At 42.1% G+C, this 23755-nt stretch overlaps 1 protein-coding gene across 1 annotated transcript; it reads right to left on the reverse strand.

The window, feature by feature from the left end:
* Positions 1 to 854: 854 nt before the first annotated feature.
* Positions 855 to 23753, reverse strand: wdr20 (WD repeat domain 20). Its single transcript, XM_022238459.2, has 4 exons — positions 23232 to 23753; positions 9648 to 9833; positions 7042 to 8205; positions 855 to 6049 (listed from the first exon to the last, which is right to left on the reverse strand). Exons 1-4 carry the CDS (start codon positions 23475 to 23477, stop codon positions 6014 to 6016), a joined length of 1632 nt encoding a protein of 543 aa, XP_022094151.1. The 5' UTR covers positions 23478 to 23753; the 3' UTR covers positions 855 to 6013.
* Between the last annotated feature and the right edge of the window lie 2 nt (positions 23754 to 23755).

Consider the following 23755-nt stretch of genomic DNA (forward strand, 5'->3'; position numbering starts at 1 on the left):
AACTACAGCTTGTGTGTTTCAGCAATCCCTACAACCACACAGAGGTGCAGCAAGTCAGTGTTTGCCAGTCCAAGTCAAGTCACAAGTCATTTGGTCCAATCACAAGTCAAGTCACAAGTTATTTAGTTAAGTCAAAACTGATAGTTAAAAGTTACAGGTTGGTGTATGCATCAACAGGTAGAAAAGTGTGATTTCTCCGTTATCTTTCCAGCCTTTTATATCAAGGGTGTGCCTCCCAAGATGGAAAAGTCTTTAAATGGGCAAAATACACAACTGTGTGACTGGCCTCTAATGCAGTGCGAGGGAAAGCTTTTTGGGAACAGCACTCAACACTAGCAGACTGAAGTGCAGGTACCAACTGTGGAAAAAGGCCAGGATCCACAACCCCTTTTTTTGGGGGGGGGAGGGAGGTGTGCAAAATGTTCTATGGGGCCACAAAGTGTAGAAATTTCTTGATGGAAGCCTCTTGTGGCCATTCTGAGAGGTGAGGCTAAATATAGATATTCACATGCTTTTTGAAGGAAGTGAACTGAAATCCCCTTCCCCAAATCACTGTTTTTTTCAAAAACAAACATTTTCTGGGGAGGAAGGGGGCTGCCACTCTTGACAAGCCACTGCTTTTAGGCTCACCGAAGGTAACGGTAACTCATCACTCGTGGACATCTGCCTTTGTCCAATTTGAAAGTGTTCTAGTTACCATAATTTAGTATAGATGAAAGCATATTCAATAAACTATGTCATGCCCATGCCTGTGGAAAGAGAACAATGTATCTCAAATAACTGCCTGGCAAAGACCGGTTGCACAATCACTCATCCTCAGCGACAAAAGACGAGACAAAACGAAGATCACTGGCTGTACTCCCTCCTCCTCATTCTCCACTTTATTGTCCACCATTCCCCCCAGATTTAAATAACCACCGACTGACTCCATATTTACATGAAAGGAAGGAGACACAGCCTGCATAACCAACATGTAGTTTGGGCATTCTTCAAGCAAGCATGTTCACTCCTAAAAAGACATTATTTTCTTAAAAAATAATCATTTGAATTCTTTTTTTTTTTTTGAAAAATAGTCGAGTAAATTACATTGCTACATTAAAACACAATGTCATTCTCAGCTGAAACATTAGGAATACAGGATCAGTTACTTCCACAGAATTGTTGCCTAAGTACACTGACAAAAATCACATAAAATTATTCAAAAATTCAAGTATTTTTTGCACAAACAAATCCATTTCTTGCCTACTGCAAAAGAACTTCTTTTAATAGAACATAAAGAAAGCAAAAAGTAACATCTGTGTCGATATGTTACATACAAAAGTGCAGTACCACACTGGTGGGATGGTTGGAACTTCCTTTTAGTAAAAAAAAATTTCTGGACTATTTGCATTTAAATTTTGGATTTTAAGTGCTTTCAGAATTGAATGTGGGATACATGTACATTCACTTGAAAACCTGATGAACATAAAGACCAGTGAAACTTGGAAAAACGATTGGAAGCAGATATAAATTTACTTCATCCTGAAACCTGCACTATTTTGTTATTCAGCTATAAACTTCATTTCCTTTACTCGTCAAGACGGACTCAGCTTACAAAGTGGCAGCTGAGTGCATCACCAAGTCACATGACAAAATAACAGGAACATAAACAATGACAAAGGAAGGCTTCTATGAGACAGGTCCTTTGACAAACTTGTTATTTAGAGTTATTAGACTGTAAATGACTTACGATGGACTTCACAGAGTCTTGACTACATCTAGGGCTATAGTTGAGAGCAACACAAGCCCCTGCAAGTCCATCACAGGTCACTGTATATTAACCACTTCCTGCTAGGGACTCCGGAATCGGAGACGTATGGTTTATATGCATGGCCGGGGTCTCCAAACTCGGACAAAGGAAACACGGCCCTGTAACAAAAGACCAGGCTGTTGGGCATTACCGACATTTTTCGCTCTCAAAAGTGGTGATAATCCAGCCTTGTTTTGAAATTGTATACCAGGGTTTGGGGCATTGAGAGTGAGCGGATTAACACCGGGAACAAAAGCGCTCCACCACCACAGCGATGAGCCACATAGCACCGCTGCACGCTAATCTGGCCCCTATTGAAAAGAGGTCAGCAGTACACTGAGCCAGGTTCGTGAACAAAAGAAAGTTATATAACACCGCACAATCTGGGCTCTGTTTACAAGGCTGCAGGCCTGGCTGAAATACTCAGGCGTCAATGAAGGTCACCTGTCAACTTAGAGTAGTGCCTAAAGATTACTTCCTGCGGCTATGAACAACCGTTAAATGAAATGATGAATTTTTGAAGGATTTTGAAAATGGAAAAATGGTAATCATGCCGGCCCAGCATCATCAATATTGAAAAATGCCCCGCCATGAAGTGGTTAAGCAGTCGCAAGCTGTTCAAATGGCATGGTACAAACACATTCATTGGTCACTTTTCCTCTGGTTACTTGTGACCGGTTCTGCAAATGGCCATGAGAAATGACTTCTGACTGAACTTGTGACCGACTCGCCCCGACTACAACAATGCCAGATCCAGTCTCTCACTTGGGGAAAACAAAATAGCTACCGTGTGCTGGGCTGCATCAAGAGGCTTTCTACAACACTTGCTGACTCGGTCTTCTCTGACAGCCCCGTTAGGGCTACATCTGAGTAATGAGTCTACCACTGGGTTTAGGTCCTTGCCAGTTGCATGGGTACATGTGCATGCTGGCAAGAGACATAGCCAAAGACCTATATATTACAACAAGCTAATAGTTTCTTATCAAGACAGAACAATGCTGATGATGTAGCAGGCCTAATTGTAATTCCAAGTCAGCGTTCCCTGAGTGCTTCCGTAGGTGTATTTGTGTGTGCCCATGAATGCAACTGATCTTTGGGGACAAGAAAAGGAAAAGATGCAAACCGACAATGCTGGAGGCTCATTCCTAAATTAAAAAATTTTAAGAAAGTTTCTTGTGTTACATGCAAAATCCTTTCAGACGGGAATTTTGTAGAAACCAACCAACTACAGTAGTTGTTTCTGTACATGTTCATTCCATTTGTCACATTAGTTTAATTTCTAATCCTACTGTTCCACACAGCAGCTGGATGTGTCCAAATGAGCATGAGGAACCCATGGGCATGTCAGCAGTAGAAGCAGGAGTTTCTTGAAGAATCGTTTACATACATGTTAGTGCACCCACATATTACGACCACCAATCTGTTACAACTAGAGGTAGTAGGCCTTGCACATGACAACCATAATGATGTGTTTGTATATCCGATGGACATTATTTACGTGTGGAAAACAAAAATAAAGTGTAACTCTTTTTACTATTTTTGGCATTTCTTGCATCAGTTACTATGCTTTTGATTCAAACAACTACTGATTTTGCCAAAGCAATGCAATCATTTCTGCATAATGGTCACAAAAAATACGTAAAGCAAAAGTAACTGGAAAGGTATCGAAGATGAAGAGCTGAGCTGTGAGGAAACATTGTCCAAAGACCAAGAAAAAACGATATTACTGAGGTGTATTATATGTACATGTACAACGAGTCCAAATAGAAATGTGACCCTACCCAAAGAGAGAAAAAAAGACTCCAGATCATGTTTGGCTTGACAAGCTTGCAAATGACGCACAATTGAATTCAACAGGAACCCTGGATGATTTCGTCCGCATAATGCCAACATCCTACACCACTGAGTGATGCTTTCCAATAAAGGGCGACCATTCTCTTTCTCGGGCATATATAAAAATTAATGATCATAAAAGGCTATGTGGATCATTCTGTGGGATTCACGATTGTTTGCAAAACAAAGCCAACTGTTTTGTTTGTGAGCGATGGCCGTGCAGTGTAAAACAATATTCGACTGTATCACAGCAAATGATAATTTGCAGCGCTGAAAAAACAAAACCTTTACAATCAAAAGATTCCATTCAATTAACAGAAATCTTAAAATACATTCACAACTACCAGTATCATCTGCTTAATGGTGTCATTTAAAGAAACAATCACAGGCACTGTTAGATTATTTTAATCAGGCAGAAATAATTAACACAAAACCTTTCTACATGAGTCTTTTGCCAACTAAAACATAAAAGAATTTTCTACATCTTTGATATCACACCAATATATAAAATTCATGAATTCACATTTATACAGGTATATAAATTTTGCACATTAACATACTAATGAATGCCACGTTATTGCCATCAACATAATTCCTTTTTTTGTTGTCTCTTTACGTCCTTTTTTTATTCCTGAAAAGAAATCCTAGCGAACAGGCAAGCATCCGATCCTGAATCAGAGGCTTTGAACCATCTTGTGCGGTGCTCCGACTGACACCAACCAGCAGAGACCACACTCTAGTTTGCTGTGCACAATGCGCCGCGACAGACAATCACAGCATTCAACAGTTTGGATACCCCCATTTCTAATTGTTAAGCATATCTGGACACCATTCAAATCCCACGTAAAACCCAGGTGTGAACTCCAGAGGGCCAGCATGTCAAAGCATGCATGACAACATGTGGCAAAGGGGTACCCTTTTTCTTTTCAGATGTTTATTGAGAATGCAGTAAGTAGATTAGCCTGGTGTACACAGCTTCTGCATCACGTGGGGGATCTTTAATGCATGTCACACTGGATATCTTGTCAATGTGGCAATGTACAGTTTCAAACTAAAGTGTTGACAGCAGATCATGTGAACAGTAAAGGCACTGCCTGAAATAGCATTCAGTGGGATGTATACGGGTACACTACAAACCATAAACCTCTCAGCCTTTCATTCTAAGCTTCACTGGGCACATCCGGCTTCCATGCACTCTGGGCGGAGCTGCTAAAGGCAGGATCTGACAGGAGATTTCTGCCATTCAGTGTGGAACTGGAGTACATGTGGAGTCCTCTCGGTGGCGTCTAACTGTGCTGAACTAACAAACTGGAGATCGTAGAAATCCGGACGAAATTTAGACCCACAAGAAGGTCACAGCCACTTGACTCTCATTTGATGATGGCAGAGTGTGTGATAACTTTGCTAAGTGCTATATTGTCAGTTTTGGGTTACTAAATACAGTAAAAGCCACTTAAAGGTACGGTTCATTTTTTCCCTAGATGACAAATGTGGGTAACATACAATGTACACCTTTGATGAAATATGGAGTAGACTCCCCATGACAGGACTTGTAAAATCTGTCATCACACTTAGCAGAAAATTAATATACTGTTCATGGCATGGCCACAGGTCATATAACCGTATCAAGATCCATGAATATTCAAATCTCATAATTTACTCTTCTGTTCTACTCCAGAAAATTCTCTCTCCATTTTTTTTTTACATAGGCCTATAAACAAAAGTGGTTTTGACTAATGTTTGTAGAGACGACACAGTCCCTTTATAAGATATAACCTTTTGCTGGAGTTACACAAACGTTCACAAACGGAAATCTGCAATGGACATCAAGGCAGAAAAGCTGAAGTAAAAGGTGTGGTTAAAGTGGTGGTGTCATCGTGGGTTGTTCGGAGCAGTGGTTGTTTGTTCATTTACTTTTCATCCTTAGCTTCAGTGACCATCTGAAACCACGGGTCCGAGTACATACATACAAATTAATCAGCCTGGCTTTTTGTTTCTTTGTTTTGGGAAAAAAAAATTCTGCCCAGCACCTCTGGCAGACGTTCTCTCTGCTGTAAATGTCTGCCTCAAAACTGGCGCAGGTCACTGAAATGGATGGATTGGAACATTTGCACAAACGCAAGCCCAGACATAGGAACACGTACATGTATTCCGCATTAATACTGAGAGTAGTTTACCACCCGGGTGCTACCGTTCAGTGTCTGCACAAAAACCCTTCCACGCATGTGCAGCGACTTTACAGGCTATGGTCTCCGTTGCTCCCCCCCCCCGGCAGCGGCTGTGTATGCTGAGTCGTGTCTTATGTCCCAATCATCGCTGAGGCTGTCAGCCACTAGTCGATGGGCTAGTATGTTTGGTCTCTCCCCCAGATAAGTGAATTATCTGGTTGCTTCACACAACGGTCCCACCCTTCGCTGAATGAACTCCCTGGAGGACAAGAGAACATCATTGACTGGTTAACGAAGCGTCTCCACTTTCAAAACACCATTTGGCAGACTACCAGTTAGACAGCAGGGCCAGTTTGCATTCCTCCAACTAAACGGGGAGTCAGGTTGGCGTAGTGGTCCTTTCCTCGCCTTTCACCTCTACAGTCCGGGTTTGAATCCCGGCCGGGTCCACATGTGGATTGAGTTTTCAGTCCCTCTCTGATATTGTGGGTTTGACCCAGAACATTCCTCTGGGGTTTTCCTCCCACCTCCGAAACTGTAACTGCTTCTCTCCTCTCTACAGGTTTCTTCAGGCTTGCGAGCTACAGTGCCTAAGGAGTTTTTGCGGAATCTTTGGTGTCATTATCAGAAATGATTAAAAGTAATAAATATAATAATAAAAACAACAAAATGTGAAACACAAAATTACACAGAAGCAGGCCCCTTCGTGTGGTATGAAAAGTAAAATGTGGCCTACTGTGAAAATTTACCCTAATTAGCTCCAACTTGCAGTAAAATAGGCAATGGTTTTTCCTCTAAGTTGACAAAGTCTGAATGCAATTTCTTTTCTTAAGACTGGCACCCTACTCCATGTTCTGGTACAAAGGTTTGATTGTAACCACAGTTTCCTCACTTTGTACACGTACCGGTATGACATTTGTATTAAGCCCTGTCTGATTCGACTGGCTACAAGGGTAACACACAAGTATGTGCATGGGAAGTGGCTTAGGTCACAAGACAATGGCTTAGGCTGGCACAGGCATCAGTTACCGCCTTCGCTTTTCGGAAACACAGCAACCACATTAGGAAGATGTTATTTGGTTTGGGCCATCATTTGACAATCTGGTATTCACACAAATTAAAGCACACATTCCTGTGCACCCTTCATTGCCAAAAACACACCATTGGGAAAGCTGATTCCTGGTAACGTTACTGATACATATGGACACTGCAAGAGCATTTACATGTACTGTATAATGTACAAGTACTCACCACTTTCCCTGGCCTTGCCCATGTACTGACAAAGCCCTCCTGGCATGCTGTCACTATACAGTCCTCCCTGAAGATCAAGGCAGTCAGCCTCTCCTGGGCAATCTTCTTGGCCACGAGGGGCTCCAGCATCAGTACCTCATCCAGCCGGGGGCAGGCGCTGGTGCCCACGCGGTAGGCCTCCTCCAGCAGCCGCAGGTGCACCTTGCTGCTGTGGGAGTGGATGCTGCTCTTGCTGCTCACGCTATCCTTCTTGTGCTTGTCCTTGTGCTTGTCCGACAGCGAGAGGTTGGAGAACTTGCTGCTGATGCTGCCGGTGTCCGGGTGGCCGGTGGCATTCCCCACGGGCTTGTGGGAGGCGATGTTGTTGGACTGCGACATGGACGTCTGTCCCACTGACAGTGCAGTGTTGGTCCGTACCCGATTCGGGGGCTGGAACATGCGCAGCGTGTCCTCGGTGAACTCCCACAGACAGAGGTTGGTGTCCTGCCCGACTGATCCGAAGCGGTACGACACCTCCGGGAGACTGTTCTCCCCACTGCTGATGACTGAGGTCCGGGAGTGGCTGCTGTAAGTCCGTTCCCGGCTGTTCATTCCGTTAAGATCATCGTCGCTTCCACAGAATGCCTCATCGTTCGGCAGCACCGTGGTGGTGAAAGGGTCAAAGTTGACCACACTGACCCACGACCCATGGCCATGACCACGGGCCACAACTTTCCTATCAAGAAACGACCACACTGTCACCAGATCGTCCTCCCCGCCCACAACAATATACTTATCGTCTGGGCTCCAACACACACAAGACAGTCCACCGAAGTAGCTCTTCATCGTGCCAAGCAGGTCCATTGTGTCGTAATCAAAGACTCTCAAGAATCCGTCTTGTGACACACACGCAATGTTCTTGGCCTTTGAGGAGAAGGCAAACTCGTTAAGGGCACCATCTCCCAGGACCCATCTAAAGACAGGGTTGCGCGAGGACTTGCTCTTGCAGGTGTGGATTTGATAGCTGTCTCCTTGCTTGAGGAGCTGGTAATGGGGGGGCGTGTTTGATGGGGGAAGCCCTTCATTGTACAAGTACATCTGGCCACTCGTGTGGGCGGCCAGGAACATGTGCTCCGTCCCCGGTACCCAGGACAGGCAGGTTACCTTGGTCTTGTCGATCAGCCTCTGCAGCAAAATTAGTCAAGAAAAATTCACAGTAGCCAATGCTTTGTGTAATTCCACTAAATGTTCTTTTTTATCAGCAGCAAACATGACTACAGTGGCAGTATTAAATGATGGTGAAGGCAGACAGTCCTTGAGGCTAAGTAACTGTGGAACCCTTGTGTATTACTAACAATGACGAATGGAAAGTGCCAAGATGCAGGATTTGGGCTGCTAGTTTTCACTGTAGACGATGACAAACATTTACAAACTTTGGCTTTAGCCCTGAGGAATTGGTGAGCTTAAAGTTGTGTTTTAGTACTGCATGAAAAAATAAATGGCTACAAATATGAGCATTTAGCTACAAATTTTGGCCATTTTTAAAAACTTGTCAGCTGGGACCTCGAGGATAGATCTACAGTGTACATGTATTACAAAACAAACCAGGTAATAACCACTTGCTGCCTGGTTTAATTTGAAGTTGCACGAGATAAAACCGGGGGATTTTCCGTTTCAAAATTTTTTTTAAAAAATCATAAGTGCATTTATCCTGAATGTTTACAACCACACGGATGACTGTCTGGTGGCTACTCTAATTTAACAGACAATATCTATTAATGCCCGAGTATTTCAGCCAGGCCTGCTGCCTGGTAAAAAGAGCCCAGATTGCGCGGTGTTACATAAGTTTCTTTTGTTCCCAAAACTGGCACAGTGTGCTGCTGGCGTCTTTTCAATAGGGGCCAGATTAGCATGCAGCGGTATTGTATCGCTCATCACTGGAGCGCTGGAACGCTTTTGGCCCCAGTGGTAATCCGCTCGTGCTATATATAATCTTTCAAAACAATAACGGATTTCCTCTGCTATTGACAACTAAAAAAATGTTAGCAATTCCCAGCAGCTCAGTCTTTTGTTCTGAGTGCGGTCTTTTGTTATAAGGCAGCAGCTCTTTTGTCCGGTTTCAGGCATCCTGGCAGGAAATGGTTAATGTATTTTAGCCAAGATTTTGCTTCTGAGAGCTTATCAGGTAAGAAGCTCAACGAGAGGACAGCAACTAAATAGTGTCCTCCTCCAAGACAAAACGTTTGGGCAATATCTTAACCCTAACCCGATAGGGTGTATGTAAAATCCTATTGAAATCGAAGGATTTGAGACTGTTATTAGGGCTATTACATGTACCTTTGCTGTCCTTCAATGTGGAGACCCATGTGATTTTGCACATTCAAATGAAAATTAGCCACGGCTACCATACCTAACACACCATAGCACTCCTTGTAAACTTACACAACCCATGACGCTAACATACCAAGCAGGATAGGTCACAAATTTATCGTACTGTCCCTACAAACCACATAACCGTTAAGATGACGACATCCACGCAGCAGTCTGTTGATGAGAGTGCATGTACCTTCCAATTTTCCCTCCCACTTCTTCTCTCTGTGCCCTGCCTCCGCCCTGCCAAAACATACCTCCTCATTGTAGATCTTACTGATGTCCTTACGGATGGGGTCGATGAGCTGCACCTGACCGGCAGAGAAGCCTACCAACAGGGAGATGCTCTGGGCACTGGCCGTGAACTGGTTGATGGCGTGGCAGGTAGGCAGGGTGCCGCCCTTGTATGTCCTCTTGTCCAGAGGTTTGGTCAGATCGGCAGCCTGAAAAGCAACGGCCAATGAGCGAGGAGTGAAATGCTTTGACAATTGGTTAATGGGCAGCTTCTGCTATCCAGAGAAATAGAACTTAAGGAAAAGTACACTGTACATCGCAAATTGTGAAAGTACATTAATATGGCCAAGAGGAACCTTCAGGTGGTAAAATGATGAGGGTTTGTGTGCTGCATTGAATACAGCCTACATTACTCAGTTTGCGATCTTATAAACATCAAATATGGCAAATATTAGAGAGCAGGAGATTGCATACTGCAGCAGAGCAAAGCTGAACAAGACACACACATTTTGTGAAGATCACAAACAAAATACAGTACAATTTTAAATGTCTCACTTCAAATGCATTAGGAAGAGAAAATGTACAAATGCACACTAGCTGTATACCGGTACATGTACATCTACGGTAGAACTTTTTAGATTTTGAAAGAAAAAATTATTGCATACAGTCACGTGATCCACCGAAATACAATTACCCATGATACTTTGCATGTACATATCGATGAGGCTTCATTAACCAAAACTCATCTTACGAAACAAAAAAAATCACATCCTCTGAGGGAAGACCTGCATCGCCAGGCCTGCGTAAATACATGTACATTGTACATGTAGGAATACATGTATTTATGTATACATGTACATACATGTGCAAGCACTGGCAGTGTTATCCACTGGCCAGAAATAAAAGCCAGAACTGTGGTGGCACAGTCACAAAGAGGTGAAAAGCCCACCTCACATGCTTGTAATGTGTGCATTGGTCAACTTGAAGAACATGCACATGGTGTGATGCCACTGTAGTACAGTGTACCAGTTCTGGCTTCCTTCAGATAAGTCTATGGGACAGAGCGGACATCCGGGAGTTTCACAAAAATACGGGTAGCAACCACACCGCGCCGATGAAAACAACTGCAACGAGCGCACGCATACGTACAGATCAAAGAAAGATTGTATAACCCAATCCTCGGACTGGCTGGTGCGTGCGTACGTCGCCAAGGTGGCTGTTTTCACCGGCGCAGTAAATGTACCTGTCATTTTGCGAGAATCCCGGATGTCCGCACTGCCCCATAGAGTTGCGAAGTGTGACGTCATTTTGAACCAGAAAGTACAGTGCAAAAGAATGGCATACATGTACGTTCACGTGCTTGTTGGTTCACACGCTGGTTCTCGCGCTAATGCCTTTTACACACTAACTGTGCAGATATGAGATTTACGCAGGATTGTGTATATGCGAATTTTTTAAATCAATTAATACGCACTTGAACTGAACTATAAAAATTTATGCACAGGGAGACAACTGATTTATGCAATGTATCAGTAGACTGTATGGTCAATGCTGTAAATTGTACATGAAAGAAAATCTTCTATTCTCACTGAGAAGGGTTTTACTACAGGGGTGTCTAGATATGTTTCAGGTGCACTGTATGGTACATGTATCCATAGGCTTCATGTGCTACATGTATACATGTACGTGTAAATGCACACTACTTTAACATCTTGGACATGCATGCATGATTCATGACGAAGTTGGACGCCCACTTCTCACATGCCCACTGAAGCCGAGGCTCTCCCAGGCACTGTTTGTCTGACAAAGAGCATGTACGCTGGCAGACCGGACCCGTCTAGAATCCTGAACACATCCGTCCTACGAGTACACCACTGTGACGTGAGATGTGTACATGTCTCAGCGTGCAACATGTGCACGTGCTCTGGGCATGAATTCGCCTCATTGTCTAGAGAGTGGACAAACCACGAACAAAACAAGACGGGGAGAATGAGATGGCTCTTCACTGGCCTGTCTCTCCAGACATTGTATGAGCAACTAATCCCAGGAAAGACTTGCAGATGTACAAGTAAAGGTTACCCAGATGCCGGTAGGAGAATATGAAACAAGTGCCCGGTCTGAGGTCATCAGGTCATGAGCAGAATAACCACCTTTTTCATTGTTGATGCTTGGTAAAGGTTAAAAGTTTCTGTTATCTAAGAAAGCTCTTCAGCATTAAATGTTACATGATTGTGAAAAATACATACAGATACTAAGTACATACATTGTAACTGTCATGACTGTTGATCTTTATCATGTATCATACACGGCACACCTACATGAGCATTTGCGATCTGACTACAGGCTTGAAGACAGGCCAGTGCACCAGTATTATGACATCTGGTCTTTCTTGACGAAATATAAGCAACCACACTGCATGTGAGTACTGGGTAAACTCACCAAAGAGAACTCATGTTTTCAGAGGCAAGGGAGGTTGGAAGTCCATACCAGGACAAAAGAGCCTAGATTACGGTACATCTAGGGTCCAAATTTCAGGTGAATTATACCTTCCCTGGCAACACAGATTCAACGAACTTAAAACAGTCTTGAGGTGAAATCACCAATTCTATACACTAGATTCAAGTCATGTAAAAAGTGCTACGGCGACGGATACCAGCATTTATACATGTAGGTGGTAAACACCCATATTCAAGAGGGCAATTGTACAATTAACACCTTTTTAATGATCCTGTTATTAATCCTTCACCTGTTCAACCATGAGTATTCTTAGAGGTTTACTTCTATTTTTCTCTGTTTGGGGGTCAGGGAAGTTGGACTTGAACCTACCGTAACTGATCATGATTCCCACGATGAAATTGGAGCCAGTTCCAAACATTTCCAATTCCACCAAAGTGTCATTGATAGCATTAATTGCAATGACATTCCTAATGGTGACAAAGTTTGGGGTTTTAGACAATGATAATTTTTGAGTAAAACGATTGCAGTTACACCATGCATCAATCTCTTTCTTGAGTATGTGTGGTTCTGAGAAGAACCGGGAATAATTTTTATCAAGACAATTCTTGAAGCATACAGCAAGCACTGGACATCTCAGCAAACACTCACATCACTACTCAATGCAGGTGGAGACTACAGCAAAAAAGACAACTGCATTTGTACATGTGTACATGTACATGTATCTACACTTAAAATGAAAAAAATTACATTACAATTTCTCCAGCAAGCTCTTGGACAAACACTGAGCACACAGTGTTATGAATATATAATAACATCTACAGGTACATCAGTGAAGGGCAAACCCTGTTATTAAAAGTTAACATCTCCCTGACGCCACCAACATGTACTTGTACCGGTACAGTGGTTCAGTCATTAAGACATCCTCATCAGTAAGCAGGAGGTTGTGGGTTCAGGTCCAGCCCAAGTAAGCTTGTCAATTATAATCACTAGCTCTCGGACAAATACTGAGCATGCAGTGTTACAAATACGCGACGGTGAAGCAAGAGGAATTACATGTAATTTGGTCAAAGTGTATTGCCACTTGTAAAGGCAAGCACACAATGAGGTTTTCCACTATTCCTAAGTCACTACATAGGCCTAAAGTAAATTCTAAATGCAGTGGACATGTACACGTCCATACATGGAGCTGTACTACCAGGTAGCACTGTACACAAGTACACATGTACATGTAGTTCTGGGGATTACATGTACCGGTATGATGTACCGGGTACATAACGGGAATAATTTCTCAACAAAGGAAATGTACATGTAACTGGTGTAATGGTATTCCTGCTGAATTAATTCGGTCAAAAGTCCACACTTTTATCAAGTGCATATAATAAGGTATGTACTGTCCGTACATGTACATTGTACATACATAAGCCGACTAGCACCCAACATACATGTACCTGTATACATGTATGTACATGTACATTGTACAAATGTACATGTTCACAAACTGAATCCACATTCGCTAGCATCCACGCAGGGCCATGTTCATGATTGCATTGTTTTCTTACCTCTTACCGGTGGTCTTTTTCTGAATCCGCTGACGGGTGAAGGACACTTACATGTATTATACATGTACATAAATGCACTTGTATTGTACATGGACATGTCAAATACGTGTACACTCACCCACATGTTCATACATTCATATACATGTACAGTACGTACATGTACCGGTATGTACAGTATTCAGGTATTAGTACTAGCACATGTACATCCAGCATAAATGATTGGCCAAGCTATTATCAGCCACAAAATGGAAACTTTGCAAACTACATGTACATGTACCGTTACGTACGGTGCATGAAATGAAATACAGTATTTAGGAGATATACCGGTATTCAATAACCCAGGTACCACAGACCACAAATCTTTTACAAATCGAGACTTACATTGTACTTTTTGACAAATGGCTTAAAAAAAATGAATTACAACCATTTTGTACACTTCCGTTTCATACCGGAAGGGCAAACCTGTTATATATAAATACCGGTACCTGTTATTATGATTATTATGATCTCAAAGTGATTACAATTAGGCCTGTGCTGGGTACCCGGGTACCCGCCCGTCGATTTCAAAACCCGGTTCCATTTTCCCGGGCCGGGTACCCGTAAAAAAGTAAATAAATTAGGAACAAACATTCATGCATAAAATGTCTGTGAGATTTCTTACTGAAGGACAGACTTCATGGAAAACCACCGTGCCGATGAAAACCCGGTCCCGCGGTCATACATGAAACTTGAATTCGGAGATCGACAGCTAATTTTGTTACCCACTCCGCCCATTGCACCGCAAGTCATTTTCCTAGTTCTGGAATTCCTAGTTCACAAGAGCGAAAAAACCACTAAAATTCACGGGCGATAGGTCACTCGCTACGTGTGATTTTAAATATTTTTTTAAATTGAATAGTCATATAAACCTTTGCATCTAATGTCTGCTTAATCAAAATGAGTTTTTTAGAGTTTCCGTTTTTGTTAATTTAGCGAAAACTGCAAGCTTTTCCCCCACTCTCGGATCGCGCGGCGTTACCACGCAAAGTCGTTGCGAACTCAACTACACGGGCGCAGCAGAAATGTATGTGACGTAATGGGTTCGTCACCTGTGCGGCGCGGGGAGGATAACGTTGATAGCTCACTGTACAGTTTAAAAGTCGAGTCAAACCTTACGCAATTTCTACCTTTTTAATTAATTGGAATTCTTATTTTTCATCTAATTTTCTCAAAATTAAAAGATTCTCTATTAGAAAAGCAATTTTTTACAATGGTTTTGGCTGAAAATGGATTTTTCGTGTGGTACATGTAACTTTTTATTTGTGCAGACGTTTTTGTCTCGATCCTAAACCGATCCAGAACTAGGAAAGGTGTCATCATCACTTTTGTCGATCGATCCTGTGAGTCCAAATATAAAAGCTTACATTTTGAAAAAAAAATTGAAGTATATCCAAAACACAAAGTTGACTTCTGACCATATTTCACTCGAATTTGAGGATTTTTTAGCTGCAGTCTTACTGAATAATTTTCGCGATCCGGAACTAGGAAAATGACTGTACCAAACCTATATGAACAAGAGACCGAAGGAGTTTTGTCTTATGAGGGGGAAGCGCTGTTGATGTACACTTGCATGACTGTATTTGTAACTATCACGCCCTGTCGGCCTAAATGACTTTTGTGCGGAATAAGTAGTGCTTACTGTTTGAATTAAGAGTATTTTTGTCAAATAAAACAATATGAATGAAAATTACTTTATGTCGGGATTGACGACGAAGCGAGAGCGGACTGTGTAATATTCCTGCGGTACTGGGACTCCACGCCTTTTATAATCAAAGCACTAAATGTGCGCTACAAACCCAATGAGTCAGAGAACCAGTTTAGTTTTATACCAAGAAATATTCCGTTTCAAAATTATTTTTAAATTAAAGCAACTTGAATTTCCTCAGTGATTCAGTGGAACTGTGGATGAGGAATTGACCAAAAAAGCAAGAATGATGCTTTTTTGTACTAAAGCATTTCAAATCCAAGTATTTTTTCATTCGAAAAAAAGGAAATGTTGACAGGTGCAAGTCATAATACAGTCGACCAATCAAATATCACTTGTCGAAGTACTTATGCATTAAAATCTCGACAATTTGAACCTCAAGGGAATGGAGTTATCCTGAAAAAGTATTTATAAAACTAAACCACTTCATCGTGGTACGTACCTTCGTGTGGCAAAACTTTCGTATCGCTTAGTCATTTAACAACATGAAGCGCTGCTATTTTTTTCACTTGGGCTTCCTTATGTGTGGTCACATGACCTTTCTTTTTACGGTCACATGGCTGCTGCAGTGTCAGTGATTGGACTGCCTGAAGGGGACTACAATTGGGCCCGTGTTGCAATCAGGTTAGTTTCAGCGTCTTGAAAGCCAGGATTACACAGTTGCAGCTACGTTGATTTATGCAACTTGCTGGTCCTCGTCAGAAAAAAAAAAACTTGCGATGACTCCTGACCCTACATGTATATAGACTTCCGATTCTTTCAACGCCGTTTGAAGCATTTTGGTGGCGGTTTTTTGAATCAGAAACTTCAAAATAAGTGGATGTAATGGTGTGGGCATTGTTCGAGTTACGGTGGTATTTTTGTACATAAAACTTTAAGCCTTTTAACCCGTGACGTACATGGCACTGATCTGGTCCGCACGTGACACGACCAGCGCTCACCATTTGTGCACGCCACATGCGTTCCGCGTGTCCATGGTCATGCAGCATCCGGGACATTTCCTTTGAGCGTTTGCAGGTGCATATAATCATGTAGGTGGTTTGCAGCTCTGTTCTTTTTTCTGACGTTTCCTGTGAAGATTTGTTTTTCTGTTTCATACACCCACAAAAATTTTGCAAACTGAAGGTAACAATTTCGTTTGATAAAAAGGTAGGAGAGATTAACTCCGACGTTTAGAACAATGTTCTGCTTGCTTCGTATGTACCAAAAAGAACCGTGTTTCGGGCACATGATCCACCGGGTTGCGCGCAATGCCATTTGTTATTAGGCGATCTCTTTTCCGGGTACCCGATGTTAACAAAAAACGGGTACCCGGTTCTAAAAATACCCGCAAATGCACACCCCTAATTACAATGATCAACCCAAGCAGAAAAGCACTGTGAAAAGAATTTCCTGTTGAAAATTGAATTCTGCTTGAAAAAACCACAAAAAAGGATCTGAATTCTCTCTTGTTGAGGTGTTACGTATCTGGCCCCAAGCACATTACATACAAACAAGTACATGTACCTGTACCATACAAGAAAATTTGTACATGTACATGAACAGCAACTTAAACAAGACAAACGTATTTCACATTGCTCATTATCTTGAACAGAAGAATTGGAAGTGTACAGTATGGAAAAAGAAATCTTTAAAAGTCACTGTACATTTCCATGAGATGTCACTAGTTCTGCACGGTACCTCCCCTCCCCCATTTCAATATGAAGAATGCATTCAGACATAGTTAAAAACAAAACTCCCTCCACAAAAAAGCCTGACTCATTTGTTCCACGAATCCTTGTAAAAGTAGCCGGTCACTTTACAGACAAAGTCTCCAAGGCATCTCCCTAAAAGCGAGAGGTGACTCGATGTACATGTACCATGTACAGAACATGACGTTCTCTTCACAGATAGTGGATGGAAATTCCATCTAGCGTCACAGAATGTGAAACATTCTAGCACAGACAACGTGACCTGCCTGCCTGCATGCACGCCGGCCACAAGATGCACAAAAGCATTCCAGAGACAAGAGGTACACATCCATGTGCTAATGTATGTAAGCTCGTGTCTAAAATCCAGGCCACAGGTTGAAGGGTTTGGGTTCAAGCTGAATGTCCTAAATTTATACACCACCCCCAGAAAAAAAGAGCCAAGGAGAAACATATGTGTATGTTCAATGCACATGTACCAGAATAAAATTCCTTACTGATATGTACATGTATCAGCGAGAATAGGCAGTTCTTTTAGAACCAACACATAAAATAAACAGGAAATAGGATGTAATTCTTAATCTTATGGTTCCTTTCTCAACAGTGCAAGAAACATGTACCATAATGATATGAGCCATCATTCAACAAAAAAATTTCAGTACTAAACTAAGGTCTGTGTTTACATGTACTGTAAGTTCTCACGATACATGGAACTTACACAAGTTTGCATTGTTTTCATTAAAGAACTGTGACAAATAATCTTATGGGATGGGTATCAATATGGGTGATTCACAATAGTGCGCCTTCAAGAGCTTACAATACGTCAGGCAATCACAACACGCAAAATCTGTCGACCCTTTCTAAAGACGCACCAGGTCGACAGATTTCACACAATGTGATTGGCCAATGCATTGCAAACTCTTGATCATGCACTATTGTGAAATGCCCGTATTTTTTACATTACCGGTCTCATTTGTTTGCCTATGAAATAGGCAGGTGCAGTGCAGGGTCAGTTGGTCAGCAAAAAGAAAATACAAAGGTTGGTGCATATCTGAAAGGAAAAAAAGGACAGAGCCCAGACTACACATTCACAGAGAAATGCCATGACTGTCACTGTGGTACCGTACATGTACAATCTCCCAATGTATATTTTTAAACTTGAGGACTTAAGGTTCACTTGCTCTTTAGTAAGTTACAACATCCTCTTGGTTGAAGAGGTATGATTCCAGTTAATATCGGTGGAAATGTAAACGTGTCAACCTGATCTAGCAGTGCATATTAATAGGGGCAGGTGATGTGTTGAAAAGTCACATTCCCCATTCGTTTTTGGATATGCAAGTCTCAGGAGGTCCGGTACAGTAACCCAGTACGTACAAGTGTGGTGAGTAGACTGTGCGTTGAAATTGGCTGCTCAACACAGGCTCCCTTTTGGGTAGCGTTTCATGTCATTCTCAAACTGGGCCGATTTACATAAATTTATCTTGCCTTTTTCAAATTAGTATTGTCTTTTTCAGCCAAACTTATCCACCGTGCAGTCATTTTCTATGTTCACGTCAACTGGGCAGTAATTTCTGATAACACAGAGGCCACTTTTGAAAGAATTCAGGACTTGATAAATGCTTCAACTCGTTGTCTTGAGAAGTCAACACGATGACTTGACGGGTACATGTACATGTAGATATCTGACATTTATACACCAGTACATGTCCCGGTATGTCCCAGGTTTAGTCAAGATTGACCGTTCACTACTGCGGTAGGGTGGTATTACTGCATGTGACAATAGATTGTCACCAAATGTCTACTTTGGCATAAAATATTCATGCTGCACGAAAAAACAAACAAAAAACAAGATGCATTTTTCTCTTACACTCTCAAATTTTGTTTTTATTTTTATAAGACCAAGCAACAGGTCTGAGGCTCTGTATATTTCTGAAATCCATAAAAACCATCTGAACCTCCTGAAAAAGTATTCTGAAGGACTAGGGAAGGTGAAGGTCCAAAAGGATTACATTAAACATGTTAAAGGTAGAGCACCAGTACATCATTTCTCATTTGTGCATCAAGTCTGCTGAGGCAACAAAAATTCCCAAAGTCTAAATGAGGGCACTCAAAAACTTCCATAGCCGGATGCTGTTTCAGCTCTGCGAATGCTGTACCATTATACCGTATATTGTGAGATAAACAATACTCTAGGAACTTGAACAAGTTGCCAAGTCATGTTTTGAATTGCGCCAAAATTCAGCGTTTGTGACAGGTTCTCGTTCGGCCAGCCATGCCAACTGTAGCTACACGATATCACACACTGAATCGACGAATTACAGTAACTGCATGCGCATGTAGGCTGTGTCCACACTTGCCAGTTCTTCACCAAATTAACAAGAAACAACAGCAATTTCCAAAAATGCGTCTTTAGACACATCACTGACAATGGCCTTCTTTGATCATTTTCTTCAAAATTACAGCTTGCCAGAAAGAACTTCACAGAGGAGTTTTGTCTCATAACTAAACCAAGTACATGTATATGCATTTCAACAATAATTTCATCAGTTATTTTTTGGCTAGCTGCAAATGATGGACTGTACCTTTAAATATGATGTACATGTAAACGTACAGGATACACGTATGACAATACACATACATGTATACACATGTATGTGCATGATTTGAGACAGTTCCTACAAAACTTAAATATGGGTTTAAAATATGGACAAGCCACAGGACAGACAGAAGGGTACCTCAAGCAGCAGGGCTACAATTTCTGGTTTCCTTTTTTTTTCTTTAAAAACAAGAATGGGCAGAGGTGGAACATCAATTCCACTCACACAAATTCTCAAAGGGCATTGCTGGTGCCAATTAGAAGGGGGAGGGACCATTTAGAGCAAACCAAAAATTGGAATAAACTTTCCTCATCAAAAAATCCACCAAGGGCACAGAGCATTAAATGTGTCTGGTGTGAACTCACTGAAGTGACGGCACAGACGAGTGATCATAATGCAAACAGAAAGGCGCTCGGGTTGTTCAGTGTACAGTGTATGTACGGAGGTGTGGAGTGAGGGGAATTGATGGCCACAGATGAGTGATCAAAAGGGAGACACAAGTGAGATTAAAACATGAGGGCTCTAACATTCTGCTTGCACAACTTCAGTTATACTTTTTGCCCATGTTTTGGCCTCTTTTCCAGACAAAATCCTGTGAGGAGAATGTATCACAATTGTGCAAAAAGTGTAATGATTTTCTATTCTGTTAAAATGTACATCAAACTGTAATATTGGCTGTGAGATAGATCAAAAGAGGGGCTTGTTGTTGGTAGCAATGGCATTCCTTTGGTAGGGATTCATCATATGCCCACACAGGTTCATGTACGCTGAACATTAACCCTCATGCTGATTGGAATCCCCAAAGCTTTTCAGACAGCTCCACTGCTATTACGTTGCTCTGTATCATAAGTACACTGTTCCGCAACTGGAAGGCCTTATATACAACCCAGACATCAGAAGCACTTGTGTTTGAGAGTAAAGCCTTTGCACACTGTGCATCCGGTACGGTACATGTACATGTATCTGTACGCGCAGGAGCCTGCTTGAAAAATTTCCCACCAAGATGTATACCCCTCTCGTCTTTGCTGGTGAGTGTGCAATCCTACTCAGGGCAGATACATGTAGGCTGGGTGAAAGCACACATGTAGCACTTGGCTGGTTAAACATCATGCCAACAGCAGGTACATGTACATACTGTATATACATGTGTACCTATTGGCTGGCTGAATATGACTAAGCATGCTGGGTAATAATCGAGATGTGGTGCACATTTTGGTGTAGACAGGTTCAGCAATTTTCTCACCCTGAAGCTGGCCATAAAGCCACCTTAGATAATGCCCTTGAAAATAAATTAAAAGTACGATGACAGACAACATATCAGATCTACATTGTATTACCGGTAGTTTGTTTCCACCGAGTGATGGTGGTGCTTGGTGAGTAAATATGTACCGGTAGTTGTCACAGCCTTCACAACACTCAGGTGATGCTCAATAGCATAAAGTTTTTCTACCCAAAAAATAAAATCACTTCATCCTAAAACCCCTAGGCACTTTGGAAAGAGTTCCATATACAGACCCCGCTTGACAACCCGTGCACAAACCCTGAGACTAGTCTGAAAAATTCTAAGTGTTTACTAAGCAAATGACTTGGTATTTTTCCCTCCTAAATTAAACTTTTCTGGACATGTTTTCGCTTTCTGACAACAGGTCACTGTACGGATGTAAGTACTGGTGTCCTTATATGGAACTCTTTCCGGCTCTTTTCATTAGGATGCATCTTCAGTCCTTAAAAACTGTCCAACCTCTTCCATGCAAAATCTGAATACAGCCTTGAGCAGTCTTCCAAAATATGTTATTTCTTGAATACGCACATGTTCCTTAGAGGTCTGTTTTGATCCTTCCTCTCATTGTGTTGAGGCAGTGCAACTGATATCCGTGTGCAGCATGGAATATGGATGATTTCACGTATAATATGCACCACAAACAACACACGGTCTAACCCAAGGCTTTACGCAATGCATCCTTTGCAATCGGCCACACCTTTTTACCGTTCAGCATAGATCCGCCAAACCCATTCAGAGGATTTTGGAGGATTGAGGATGGTTTGGGTTAACACTGTTTTAAATCAAAACCTACATTTAATCGCAGGATGTTTGAATTGTTTCATTTTTTTCCCAAAGTACAATGTTTTCCACGAGGGCTTTAAATAGGATGGACTGCCCAGCCAAAATGGTATGCTACCCTGGTGAAGTTTTACTGCCTCATTTAAATGTTCCCATTTTTAATGGGAATTAACCCTCCTACTGTTTTAATCGTCAAAAACAGTCAAAAATGTCTTCCATTGATGGGAAATTTGACTGATTTTGACTGATATGACAACTGCATCAAGAATGCATCTTAGCACAGGTGGGTTAAAGGTCTAAATCCAACCTCATTTAAAACATTTCATCACATGATGTACAATAAAAAGGTTAACAGTGGAACAAGATTAGGCCCAAGACTAATCCACGTGCAAATTTCTCAATCACTGGCTCACTGCATACATGTACGTATCTACACGTATCTGTTCATTGCTGTGCCATTAGTTTGCCAACTGGAGACCAGTCATGCCAGTTCACAGCCCATTGAGGCCTACATGTACGGCCCAGACAATAAACAATGATCTGGCCCTAATATTTGGCACTTACCATGCTAAGTGATGATCTGGCCATTGTAATGGTATGCCACTACCACAGCAGAGGACACAATTCCACCATGTCAAGTTGGCTTAGGCCCTATGAATGATGTAGCCTAGGTCCTAGCTAGGCCTACCATGCCTACCTGCCGGACATGTAGCCTACCAGTAGCCTACCGGACATGCCTACCGGCATGTCCGGTAGGCTACTGGTCATGCTGGTTGTGACTTTTAGGATGTTTCAATCTCTAGCGAGCTAGTGGGCCAATCATGCTCATGAGTCATGATGATTCTTCATATTTTCAATGGGCATTACTTAAAAACCAATTTAAACCATTACACACTAACTAAAAAACACAACCTGCCCCTACGCTAGGGGGTTCATTACCTTTAGCACCCCGTTCCTATTAGGGCCTATAACTTGGAACAAATTCTACTTTTTCGAAGTACGTGTAACTTATCTGAACAAGTTGTTGGTGATGTCCTCTTACATATCAGAAAGAAAAGAGAACAGGGCTTTTGGTTTTTGAGGGAAATGTTTGGGTAAAACGGCAGCGTACATGACCACCCCGAAGGTAGCTGTGAACGACAAATAAATGAATGTAGTCTGGTGCCTTGACCTGGATGGAGATTTGCTTTGATGAATCCGAAAAGCCCAAGTCGGGTAACCGGACGAAAAACAAAATGGTGTAATTCGACTGAGTGGTTGTCTTTTGCCAAACTCGTGTTAGAAATTTGAAGTTTTCTTCCTTAAATATTGTCAAAATCTACCTAAACTACGCCTAGGCCCTAGCCTAGTATCAGGATTCAGTAATGGTTCCTTAAGGTCAAAATGTTATTTAGTTTGAGAAAGTGAACTTTGTTTCCTTATTATAGGAACAGGGTGCTAATTGTAACGAACCACAAAAGCAGCATGACTGGGCGTGCTTGCTGGGCAGTCACAACTCACCTTCCGCACACCTTTGTACGGGTAAAAATACAGTTCTCGGCCCACATTGAAACAGATCTTGTCATTACAACCGGATCCATCTTCCACGCTGGTAAATGACACCCTGACGGGATGGCAGCACTGGACGTTGTATGGAGCTCTTGACGGCCAGGAATATTCGGACAGCGTCATCAGTTTATATGTGCCCTCGCGAGTCCCAAACTGGGTTTTGACTTCGTCCCTTCCACCCCCTTCCGAAGCCGCCATTTTGGGAAAGTCACAAATTTCCCGGATGTGTATCCCACGATCGAAGCAGCGGCGGACGAGATTTGATCCATACAAAGGGCCACTAATTTACCACTATCTAATCGTCTAAAGTCATGCTGTGGACGACACGGCTAACAGCAATCATCGTAAGTGTGTTAAAGGTCAAAATTCATTGAAAACGATTGCAAAATTAACACTTTTAGTAGCGGTTCATTGCGAGCTTTCGGTCTCCAGCTAGCGAACTCCATCGAGAGAAGCTTGCTGGGCGGTGACCTCTA

The sequence above is a fragment of the Acanthaster planci genome, linkage group LG01, assembly GCF_054643075.1.
Source record: "Acanthaster planci isolate LZ-2023a linkage group LG01, COTS_SCS, whole genome shotgun sequence".
NCBI classification, from domain to species: domain Eukaryota; kingdom Metazoa; phylum Echinodermata; class Asteroidea; order Valvatida; family Acanthasteridae; genus Acanthaster; species Acanthaster planci.